The sequence below is a fragment of the Crotalus tigris genome, unplaced genomic scaffold (assembly GCF_016545835.1).
Source record: "Crotalus tigris isolate CLP2741 ecotype Arizona unplaced genomic scaffold, ASM1654583v1 scf7180000018151.1857312, whole genome shotgun sequence".
NCBI classification, from domain to species: domain Eukaryota; kingdom Metazoa; phylum Chordata; class Lepidosauria; order Squamata; family Viperidae; genus Crotalus; species Crotalus tigris.
Window position 1 is genome coordinate 1,674,681 of NW_024096849.1, and position 12,820 is coordinate 1,687,500.

The 12,820-nt window shown below is 43.2% G+C and overlaps 1 protein-coding gene across 3 annotated transcripts in view; it reads left to right on the top strand.

The window, feature by feature from the left end:
* XYLB (xylulokinase) overlaps positions 1–9,698 on the top strand; it is a 140,486-nt gene extending 130,788 nt beyond the window's left edge. For 2 of the 3 annotated variants that reach the window (XM_039348414.1, XM_039348412.1), the window contains one exon: positions 9,487–9,698. In XM_039348414.1, the coding sequence (XP_039204348.1) occupies positions 9,487–9,552 (66 nt within the window). In that variant the 3' untranslated portion in view covers positions 9,553–9,698. The remainder of the gene's footprint in view (positions 1–9,486) is intronic. The other variant, XR_005557297.1, reaches the window with a different exon arrangement.
* The last annotated feature ends 3,122 nt before the right edge of the window (positions 9,699–12,820 follow it).

The window sequence follows — 12,820 nt, forward strand, 5'->3', positions numbered from 1 at the left end:
TGGATCCTCCCCAGCATCTCATCTTGTTGCAAGTGACCCCTAGAAAAATCCCGAAAACAGTTTGGGAGTCACCACATGTGAAGGAAACCTAGAATTATCACCTCTAGCTTACACCAAGATAGCAACAGCACTTAGACTTTATATATTGCATCACAGTGATTTTATAGCCCTCTTTAAGTGGTTTACTGAAGTTGAAACTCAAATACTTTGGCCACCTAATGAGAAGGAAGGACTCACTGGAGAAGGGCCTGATGCTGGGAAAGATTGAGGGCAATAGAAGAAGGCGACGACAGAGAATGAGATGGCTGGATGGAGTCACTGAAGCAGTAGGTGTGAACTAAAATGGACTCCAGAAGATGATAGAGGACAAGAAGACCTGGAGGAATGTTGTCCATGGGGTCGCGATGGGTCGGACACGACTTCGCAATTAACAACAAGTGGTTTACAGAATCAACAACAACAAGTGGTTTACAGAATCAGCCTACAGCCCTCAATAATCTGAGTCCCTATTTAACTGACCTTGGAAGGATAGAAGGCTGAATCAAACTTGAGCCGATCAGGATCGAACCCCTGGCTGTGGGCAGAGTTTGCCTGCAATACTCCTTTCTAGCCACTGTGCTACCACAGCTCTGGACTCCACCCAAGACATTCACTGTGACCCTCTGTTGGCTTCTCACTCATTGCTCAGCTTGTACTATATGTAGCTCTCACCTAGGACCACAATTGGGACTCGCATTACTAAGCAAGGCACTCCTTAAGTGAGTCACATCCAATTTTACAACTTTTTCCACCACGGCTGTCAAGTCAGCCACCAAAGTTATTAAGTCAGTCATGCACTTACTCAGCCAATCCAGCTTCCCCAATTGACTTTGCTCGTCAGAAGGCCGCAAATGGAAACCACGTGTCCCTGGGATGCCGCAACCCGTCATAAATACCAGTTGGTTGCCAAGTGCCCAAATTTCGATCACATGACCGTGGGGATGCTGAGAGGATCCTAAGCGCGGGAACCCTTTGTAAATAACTCTTTTTCCAGCACCATGATTACTTCACGTTACTTGTAATCGAGTGGTTGTAAGTCAAGGACTGCCTTCCATTTATACAACCGGTAGGATTCCTCTCTGCTCATTACAGAAGTTTTTCCTTCTGTTTCTGAGTTTTGAGCTGGGCCTGATGGGATTTTGCAAAGTGCTGGAGCAGATGAGTTGATGGGGGTGGGGGGTGGGGAAGCAGACACAGTCTGAAGAGCTTTCGAGTCACAGTGAGTGGGACGACAATGGTTACCCAGATGCCGGCCATCATCTCCAGACTGTGTGCTTAGCTTAAAGTCCTTCGCCACTGTAATGTGTCTCGCTGTAATAAGTGGCTGATGCACAGAGCAAGGAGACCAAAGCAAAAGTCCACCGCTTACTGCTCTCATCTCCATAGAAACTGACTGAGTTAAGCATTAAAATGGGAGTTGTAAAAGAATTGCTGATATAAGGCCAGTGGAAATATTTTATCTTCCCTGTTAATGTACAAAATACTTCACCGCCGGTCTCATTTGTCTTGGCAAAACTCAAGCTGGGTTTACTGCTTTTTCCAGCAAGAGACCACCCACCACCCTCGACCCCCACCCCACCCCGGAGTATAGCTACAGCTAAATGCATCTCTTGTTACCGAGGCCAAGTTCTGGACTTGGCCTGCTGGACATGGAGTAGGTGCTAAGGAGTTTGGGGGCTACTATTTGTATGAGACTCCCTTTCCGGTGAGAAAAAAAGCCTCCTCGTTGCATTGTCTAACTGCAGGTCTTCCTGAAAGCCTAGTTTTCTGCATTGGGGGAGCATTCATTTATTCATTACATGTAATCCTTGACTTATAACCACAGTTGGAACCAGAACTTCTGTTGTTAAGTAAGACCATTGTTGAGTGAGTGGCACCCAATTTTACGACCATTTTTGCCTTGGTTATTAAGTGAATCACTTCAATCTTTAAGTGAATCAGGAGGTCATTAAGCAAATCTGACTTACCTCACTGACTTTGCTTGTTGGGAAGGCCATAAATGGTGGATCACAAGACCCAGGGATCCTGCCACCGTTGCCAATATATGCTGGTTGCCAAGAGCCCAGATTTTGATCACATAATCATGGGGATGCTGCAATGGTTGTAAATAGAAGGACCAATTTTAAGTAATCATCATCATCATCATGTTGGAAGGGACCTTGGAGGTCATCTAGTCCAACCCCCTGCTTGGGTATGAAACCCTTATACCATTTCGGACAAATGGCTGTCCAGTCTCTTCTTAAAAACTTCCACTGTTGGAGCATTCACCGCTTCTGGAGGCAGGTTGTTCCATTGGTTAATTGTTCTAATTGTCAGGAAGTTTCTCCTTAGTTCTAGATTGCTTCTCTCCTTGATTAGTTTCTATCCGTTGCTTCCTATCCTGCCTTCAAACGCTTTGGAGAATAATTTGACTCCCTCTTCTTTGTGGCAGCCCCTGAGATATTGGAACACTGCTATCATGTCCCCCCTCGTCCTTCTCTTCGTTAAACTAGACATACCCAATTCCAGCAACCGTTCCTCATATCTTTTAACCTCCAGTCCCCTGATCATCTTTGTTGCTCTTCTCTGTACTCTTTCTAGAGCAGTGTTTCTCAACCTTGACCATTTTAAGGCATGTGGACTACAACTCCCAGAATTCCACAGCCAGCAAGGCTGACTGGAATTCTGGGAGTTGAAGTCCACATGCCTTAAAATGGTCAAGGCTGAAAAACACTGTTCTAGAGTCTCAACATCTTTTTTACATCGTGGTGACCAATGCCTTTTAACTTCAAGTGGGCATTAAACAAAATGGTTGTAAGTTGAGGACTGCCTGTATGAAGTTTATGTCCCAGTTCTAATTCATAAATATAAGATGAGTTAAAATTCTAATGTTCCCCCATTCTTAATCTGTCCCAAAGGTGCTTTTCAAAAGGCAAATGGACTTGGTTGGATTTTTTCTTTTGAAAATGTTTAGCTTCTCATCCAAGAAGCTTCTGAGAACAGAAAGAACGAAGAAAGACCAGTTACCTTTGAAAAACAGCTGTGGGACAACCATGACCTGGATGATTGAGAATCTCCATAGACACTACTTTATGCTCGTATTCATTTTACATCATTTACACCAGTCTCCAAAGACTTCTGGTAGTTTATGGAGTTTGACTATAAATCCTGTACAATAGGGGGGGGGGAAGCTAACCATAGAAACATTCAAATCTTCACCCTTGACACAGACCTAATTCAATTGCTTCCTCCTTCTTCATTCTTTAAAGCCGCACAAAATAATCCATCTCTCCACGGGGTTACTATGGTAAGCATCGTTCAGATTTCGGGAGAAAAGGTATAAAAATAAAGGAGAAATATCATGAAAAATATCAAATTTAAAACCCTCTGGCTTACAGGGAATTTCAACATCCCATTCTGGCCAAACAATCTGATCTGGTCTGTTCTATTTGAAGCAGGTGATCCCCAGACATGTAGTTGTCAAGCTATGGTACATTGATAGGTTAAAACTAGAACTTTGAATTTGTAGTTGGGAACTTGTTGAGGCTTGTTGCAGCATTGACAAAAGTAGTTTTCATATTATAGTGCAGGGCTTTTCAACCAGTGGTATGGGTACCACCTGTGGTACATTGGCACCTGGCAGGTGGTACGCGACTATCCTAGAAAAGTGGTAGTGGGGGAGGGGAATGAGCTGAACCGGTGGCAGCACCATACAAGCCTGAGCGAGAGATGGCTGGAGCTGCAGGGTTGTCAGGGCTCAGCGGAAGTGCCAGGATCAGTGCCGCTTTCCAGCTGATCGGTGCTTCTTCGGGGCTGTCAGGGCTCAGCGGAAGCACCAGGATCAGCGCCAGCAGAAGAAGCGCCGATCAGCTGGAATGTTGCAGCATCTCCAGGGTCTTGCGATTTACATTCAGATGCTTGGCAACTGATTCATATTTATGACGGTCACAGTGTCCCAGGGTCATGTGACCAAAACCTGTTGCAACCATCCAGCAGATGGGGGGAATAAAAACCAAACACCCCCCACCCCACCCCCGCTGCCAATCCTCAACAGATATGCTCACAACAATGAAAAACTGGGTGGGCAGGCAGGTGTCTTGCTCAGCTGTGGCTTGGGGTGCACTTTTTTCAGTGCCATTGTAACTTCGAACAGTCACTAAGCGAACTGTTGTAAGTTGAGGACTACCTGTACTTTATCACTTTTTTCCTTTTTTTGGGTCAAGTTTTTGACACCTTGCTAGGCAACTGGTGGTACTCGGATGTTGCCATATCCTAAAAGTGGTACAATGGGTGAAAAGGTTGAAAAGCCCAGTTATAGTGGACAGTTTTAGCCGCCCGCAGGTCAACATCAGCTGTAAACATCCTGAATCATCTTAATTGGACCTTCCACCTTGAAAGCTGTTAATAAGATTGAGTCTCAAAGCAACCAGGGTACAATCCGGATCTCCCCCAAAGCTCACCTTGTTGTCTTCTAATCTCAGATCAGCTGTCATCTGCTCATGCCTGACTTTTTATTTACTTATGTATTATTAAATTTATGTGCTGCCCATCTCATGATCCAGAGCAACTCTGGGAGGCGTACAGTACAGTAAAAATAAAATATAAGAACAATTTAAAATTATAACAACCATTGAAAATTCCAAAAGTTATTCGATACAGGTTAAAAAAACAAACCTCAAGGTCTTGTGCAGAGAGGGGTGGTCTCTTCTCTTTCACTGCACCAATCACCCCCAGCCTAGCGTACCCCATCGGGGCCCAAGCCAACCAGCAAAGTCAGGTTTTAAGGTCCTTCCAGAAGACCAGAAGAGTGGGAAGAGATCTCTCCTCTGTGTTTCACAGAGTGGGGGCTGTGGCAGAAAAGTATCTTCCCCTGGACCCCATCAACCAAAATTCCTTGGCTGAGGGGTTTGCAGCCTGATGAGTGAGATGGGCTGATCCCATTGGAGCAAAATGCTTCCTCAGATATCCTGGACCCATGCCTTAAAGGGCTCTAATGGTGTCACCAACACCTTGAATTGGACCTGGAAGCACGACAATCAGTGCAGCTCACATAATAGTGGTATTACTTGTGCCTTGTCAATGCTGCTAACCTTGGATGTTCTTGCTTTGACAACATATGAAGATGCAGCCTTTTTCTTTCTTATGCTTTACTCTTAGAATTAGATGATGCTGGGGGAGGAGGCGGAATGTGATGGGAGTTTAGTTAGACATAACAATATTGTACTAGTGTGTGAATTCAGAGCTTGAAATAAGAGATGGTAAGAATTGGCGGGTTAGAGATCAGGAGGGAAAGCCTGCATTTCAAACTAATTGGAGAATGTGATTTATGACTGTTAATTGGAGGAGGGAATTGTGCTTTGCTAGTATGTGCTCAGGGGAGGGGAATTCAGATTTCGGCTTTGACCATGTACCTGCCGATGCTATGCTACACGAATAAAGATTATTTAAGGTAAACAATGCCTCGAAGTTCTTTGAAGAGTTTCATCTGTTGGAACCATGACAGTGCCAGCCTAGGGGGCCTGATGAACTGTTTACAGTGTTGCATTCTGAACTGTAGCTTCTGAATACTCTTCAAGGGCAGCCCTACGTAGAGTGCATTGTATTAATCCTAATGAGAGATGACCAGGGCATGAGTGACTGAGTGCAAGACCTGTCAATCCAGGAGTGAGGCCCTGCCAGAAGCACTGTGTGGCTACCTTTGTATAGGGGGAAGGAAGTTCTTATTTGGGACAATAATGAATTCCTGAACTTCTCTGGAATCCATCCCAAGAGCAAACAGAGTGCTCTAAAACCAAGGTTGGCCCACCACGAATTCCAGGAAATCAAGAAAGGACCTTGCTATTTAGCAAGGTAGGATGTTCACAATCTGGTTCTCTAGCTTGTCTCTCTGGCCCCCATCATTCACTGCTTATCACCTCTGCAACAGACCCCCCCCCCCAGCCACTGCAGGATCATCATCATCTCACTTCTTCTATCCTGGGATTGTAAGTGATGCAAGACCTAAAACCTAGTTGTTTTGCTACTCTTCTGCAGAGAGCTCTCAATAATATCCACCACAGCTACACACATGTTGAAGTCATGAACAAAAACGACCATTTTGAACAAATCCCGTAGTAATCCTAGAGATCTGGTGTTGGTTAACTAAGATAAAGCCGACTGCTGACAAATTTGTTTTTCACTTAGCTTCTCTAGCTTTGCCTGTGCTACTAACTTCAAACTTTCTGACAGAAGACAAGATCAGAGGGTAAAAGCTTTTTAGTGAGAGATTCACATTTGAAATAAGGGCAAACATCTTAACTGTGAGTGCTACTAGGCATTGAATAAACTGCTTCCTGAAGTTGTGGGTGTCTCATTATTGAAAGTTTTCAAGAAAAAAATGAATCATTTGAAGAGCAACAAAAATGATTAGGGGACTGGAGGCTAAAACATATAAGGAACGGTTGCTAGAATTGGGTATGTCTAGTTTAACGAAGAGAAGGACAAGGGGGGACATGATAGCAGTATTCCAATATCTCAGGGGCTGCCATAAAGAAGAGGGAATTAAGCTATTTTCCAAAGCACCTGAAGGCAGGACAAGAAGCAACGGGTGGAAACTAATCAAGGAGAGAAGCAACCTAGAACTAAGGAGAAACTTCCTGACAGTGAGAACAATTAATCAGTGGAACAGCTTGCCTCCAGAAGCAGTAAATGCTCCAACACTGGAAGTTTTTAAGAAGAGACTGGACAGCCACTTGTCTGAAATGGTGTAGGGTTTCCTGCCCGAGCAGGGAGTTGGACTAGATGACCTCCAAGGTCCCTTCCAACTTTACTAATATGAACATATGAACTTCCAAGGACCTCCAATGGTCCCATGATTCTAAATCAGAGGTTTCCAAACTTGGCAGTTTTAAGACTGTGGACTTCAACTCCCAGGATTCCTCAACCAGCATGGACCCCTCTTCTAAATTATAACAATTTAACATACAATGTACATTGTACTGCATAATAACATTTTCTCCCAAATGTTAAGGTTTTTACAAGGAAAAGGCAGGGGGGAAAGAATCTAATTTTTCTTTTTTCTAATTTGGATGGCTGAAAGCAGGTGGTGTATCTTCAGCTATGATGGATGAATTGTGGAGAGAACTTGCATTCCCAAGTGGCCAACTATCTATGGATAAACATGCTTCTTCTCTTTTGCAAACCTGAACCTTTTGTTTAGTTAAATTAGAGATTAGTAGACCGTTTTATATGTCAACCACTGTACCTATTGTAGAACCTTTTTACACTATGTTGATGTGTCTATTAGCTCTTTTGTTTGACAAATGAAATGTTTTTTTTTGAAGTAGTTCTATCTATGAAATTTAGGATAAATGCTCTAGAGCTACCAATACCAGGGAATAAATTCTTAGCTGTTGTGCTCTCTTCGATTTCTTCTTTGGACTTTATATTATCACATGAAAGGATGAGTTGGTAGGACAATCCCTGTTGTGTGCATACAGGACATTTCACAAGAAGTATAGCTTCTTGTTGAAAGGGTCTTAATCTCAAAATTTGATGAACAATATCAGCAATAGCAACAGCACTTAGACTTATATACTGCTTCATAGTGTTTTGCAGTCCTCTCTAAGCGGTTTACAGAATCAGCATATTGCCCCCAACAATCTGGGTCCTCATTTTATCGACTTCAGAAGATGGAAGACTGAATCAAACTTGAGCCCATCAGGATGAAACTCCTGGCTATGGGCAGAGTCTGCCTGCAATAGGGCATTCTAACCACTGCTCCACCACAGCTCTGGTGGTCTGGACCAATCCCGCTAAATGTAGGGATTCTTAATGTTTCACCTTACAGAGTCTTCCCCAGTGTTGAATCCTCCATTCTATTGGATACCATTCCCAAGTTCCTGGTGAGACTGGGGGAAGCAACATGGGCTGTCTTTGTTTTCCTGATGGCACCTATGAAGTTCTCCAGATGTTTTCTATATCTTTTTTTGTAACTGGTATTTTTCAAGTGATCATCTCTAGATTTTTCTTCCCTTCCTTCTATGAGTCACTTCTTCAAATGAGGAATATTCCACAGAGATCATGAAATAATCTATAAGAACAGCATTTTACCCAAATTCACATGCAGGAGCATTGTCTAGATCAGTGATGGTGAACCTTTTAGAGACCGAGTGCCCAAAAACTGACTCTGCCCCCTGCCCCGCCCCCACCCTGCCTGCCTGCAGGGCCACTCACTGCCTTCAGGGTCCTTCACAGATCGCCCAGGCAGCCTAGCAGCGCCATGGCGGTCACACCCTCTGCCTGCGCCCCGCAGCATCAATTGTGCGGGATGGGGTGTGAGGGCAGAGTCTTGTCTACACTGCCTGGCTGCCATGTCCTTGGCTCCGCTGCTCTGTGTGGGCCACACTCGGGGGCGACTCTCCTCCAGGGGGGCTGCTGGTGAGGAGGGGGTTGTGGGGGGAGGCGAGGCTGGGGCAACGGCACGTGTGCCCACAGAGACAGCTCCGAGTGCCACCTCTGGCACGTGTGCCATAGGTTCACCACCACTGGTCTAGATCAACTTTTCAAACTGCTGCAGTTCCCAAATGTGAGGATTTCAAGTGCTAGGATTCTCAACTGGCAGGGTGGAGAGTTGAAATCATATATCTAGAGTATCCAGATTTTGAAATACATATCTGGAAGTAGCCAAACATGGAAAATACTAGCCTAGACTTTGGCTTTGTTGATAATCCTAGTGACCTTCAGATGTTGTTGAATTATAGGTGTGTCCCAGCCAGCATGCAGATATGAATTCTAGAGCAAGGGTTACATTTTTGTCTTTCAGCGTCATAGTGGCTGAGATGATACCCCAAAAAGTAAAGGATTGATGAATCAGGACAAAAACTATATTTGATTTGATTTATGTTTATGTTTAATTAAAATTAAATTAATTCCTCCACAATCAAGTCATCCACATTAAAAATGATAATTTGGTGGCAAACCTTTGAGATCTCTGGGGACCAAATGAAGCCCCTGTCCTTAAGCTGCACTTCCCCTTTGTTAATCAATTAATTGTTAAACAATTAACCAGTGGAACAACCTGCCTCCAGAAGCGGCAAATGCTCCAACACTGGAAGTTTTTAAGAAGAGACTGGACAGCCATTTGTCTGAAATGGTATAGGGTTTCCTGCCTGAGCAGGGGGTTGGACTAGATGACTTCCAAGGTACCTTCCAACTTTATTATTATTGTTGTTGTTATTGTTATTGTTGTTGCTGCTGTTGTTATTAATCAGAACATGTGGAAGGTAACACTTGGAAGAGATTGCTACCAAACATTTTGATTTGGCAGTATTTGCTCTATGCACATATTGTCAATCAAACAATTAGCAAACACCTTTTAATTTAAGCAATATTAGGATTTTGTATGTGGGTAATGTATCTGGTTATGAGAATGAAATCTGACAATATTAGTGGTCTTTCTTAACCCATAGTATTCCCTTTCTCTTTTAGATCTACAAACCCTTGCTTAAAAGATACATGGAACTTGAGCAGAAGGTGCTGAATAAATCAAAGTAATATCTTTGAAGAGAATCTATCAGTAATGATTTAAACGAAGAATATATTGAAGAGTGAAAGAAACAGGGTCCACAGTTGTGTAAAACATTCTTGATTTTGTAATTGAAATAGTATTGTGGAATAAATAACTGCACTTGTTTTGTTCATCACTGTCTACACAAGTGGTCCTTCAGTGTCCATGAATACCTCTAGTAGCACTTGCAAATAAGGATTTTGCCATTTCAAATTAGCTTTGGATTTACCTGATCAGATAATGTTTGCTCTTTTTGAGAGCTTGTAGTGAAATGATTATATGCACAAAGATGGAAACATTCAACGCTAGCTACTATGGTTGATGAAGTGGACAGATTTTGCTGAAATGGACAAATTGACTTCTTTGATTAGAGAAATCGAATTATCTATATTTATTGGAGATTGGAAGCCTATAATGGACATTTTGTGTAGAAATTAAAAAATATATTTATGGTTAGGCAGGATAGATGGTAGGAAGCAGAATATTATGATGTAACTTTAGACAGAGTTTATATTATCTGTAAAAAATACTGAAAGCCATTTTTTGGACATCATCTATAGAAGCAGTCTTCATTTCTGACATTATAGTTACTGATTTCTGGCCCTATTTTTTGAAAATCTCCTGGAATATTTCCAATTTTATGTCATTTTGTAAATCTCCATTTATATAAGTTTACACTTTTTTTTTATCTTTTCCAAATTTTTCTTCCTGGAGTCTTTAATCCCCTCTGATGTCGAGTTTGACAACAACTTGATGGCACATAATCAAATCACTGGCCAACCAGAATATATTCTGATGGTCCCAGATTGTCCTCTATGTTTCAAGGCCCTCAGTAGAGAGGTCAGCTGTGACTTAGTTTCAAAAGTTTTGAAGAGCTGTACAAGTGTTATGGAAGTAATGAACTTCTTTTGACCATTCTAGCATTGGGTAGTTGAAAATAACTCATGGTTTATCCATCTTGGCAATTTCCAGAGGCTGAGGAATTGGAACGCTAAAAAACGTGAGCTAGGAAGTTTGGAATTGATGTCCTCAAACAACCAGAGATTTATCACCTTGAGCAGTGGTTCTCAACCTGTGGGTCGGGACCCCATTTGGGGTCGAACAACCATTTCACGGGGGTCGCCAAACAATGCAGTCTGCCATTTTTTCCCCCTTTTCCTTAGCTGTGCTACTCCCTTTTATTCTATTGGCTTTTGAAAGCCAATAGAATAGACTCTCTTGAATAGAGTTTAATTCTATTGGCTTTCAAAAGCCAATAGGAATTGTCCAGGCTGTCTCTGCCCTGCTGAGCCCGCCAAAAGCCCCATTCTGCAAACGGTGTTGCACCAGTTGAGTAGTCCTCGACTTATGACCGGTTGGGGGTCGCAGCATTAAAAAGGTTGAGAACCACTGACCTTGAGAAAAGCAGAATGACCCACTAAATTCCAAAATGGACCTTGTCAGTTGGTCTATTAGAGTCTTGGTAGTCTTCTTTTTTAGACCTTGATGGCATAAACTAAGTACACTGAGCTTTGTCCCAATAAGGCACAATTTTTACCTCCTGCAGTTTTTTCTCTGTTGCACCCCAAAATTTTCTGTTTCACTGAAAATCCATCATGTTGATCATCTTGATGTGCCTGTCAAAGGCTTAGCTTTAAAAAAGCTGTGCCAAATGCACTGCTGAAATGCACTCGCCTTATTATGGGAATCATTTATTTGATCCCATTTTTGTAAATTAAGACTTTTGAAATTCAGACACACATCCTTCCCTCTTAGAAGCACAGGAGAAAAGGAACGTCTGTTCAGCTAATGTAAATTTGGATTGAACATGCACCACCACAAATGGGAATTTAGCAGATCTTTCAGGGATTATTACAGTGATGGACTAAAACTACATTATAGAACAATGTGATTTCCTGTCTATATTTTGTTCCGTGACCCAGTTTTAAATGAGTTGAAATTCAAGTGCTTTGAACCTTCCCATTGTCAATACGGAATAAAGCATAAACTTAAGTTCCTTTGCTCATTCAGAATAACAGAATTGGAAGGGATCTAGGTGGCCTTCTAGATCAACTCCCTGCTCCAGCAGGAGACCTTACACCACTCCAGACAAATGGCTGTCCGATCTTTTCTTAAAAACCTGCAGTGATGGAGCACCCACTTCTGCAGGCAACTCATTCCACTGAACTTTTGAACTTCAAAATGAAGTGGCGAGATGTCCCCCCCTCTCTCTCCCTCCCCTCTTCTCCCCTCCCCCTCTCTGCCTCGACCCTCTTAGAGCAGTGTTTCTCAATCTTGACAACTTCAAAATATGTGGACTTCAACTCCCAGAATTCCCCAGTCAGTAGAAATACTATCATAAAGGCTTAGAGCAGGGATAGGCCACCTTGGTTCTTTTATGACTCGTGGACTTCAATTCCCAGAATTCCTGAGCCAACATGGCTAAGCATGGAAACCTTTCCCTTTCCCCTCAGCATAGCTGGCTCAGGAATTCTGGGAGTTGAAGTCCACGAGTCATAAAAGAGCCATGGTTGCCTACCCCTGGTTTAGAGACTTATGCTTCGGATGCATAGAACCAGAGCTCTGCCACACTGGACAGGATCCAAGATGCAGACTATGCAGAGAGACCTCAGAGACAGTCCAATGCATAGTGGGAGAGAGTAAGATGCAGGCAGGAACAGCAAACCCTGAGTGATACAACCCAGTAGTTGGTGTTGTTTACAGGAACATCTGAACAGCGTATGGCCAGAGGGGAGATCCCACAGAAGGTCGAAGAGAATAAGAAGAATAAGATCCTGTGGGATTTCCAGATCCAGGTGGATAGGCAAATTCTAGCCAATCAACCACACGACGGTAGCAGACAAAGACTAGAGCACTGTGGTGGTGCTAGATATAGTGGTGCCAAGTGACAGCAACATCACAAAGCTGGAGAAGTAGCAGGGACTAAAGAGGAACTAAGACGATGTGCAAAGTCAAGGCCAAAGTGATCCCAGTGAGTGTAGGAGGACTCAGGACTGTGATTCCTAAGATGGGAGAGGAGCTCTTACTGATCCCAGGAGTGACTTTAGGGCTCTCTGTCCAGAATAGGGCAGGGCTAGGAACAGCTGAGATCCTATCTTGAACCTTCAAATGCCCAAAATAGAACAAGAGCTGAAAGGGACTTTGGAGGCCTTCTAGTCCAGGGCTTTTCAACCAGTGGTACGGGTACCACTTGTGATACATTGGCACCTGGCAGGTGGTACGTGACCATCCTAGAAAAATGGTAGTGGGGGAGGG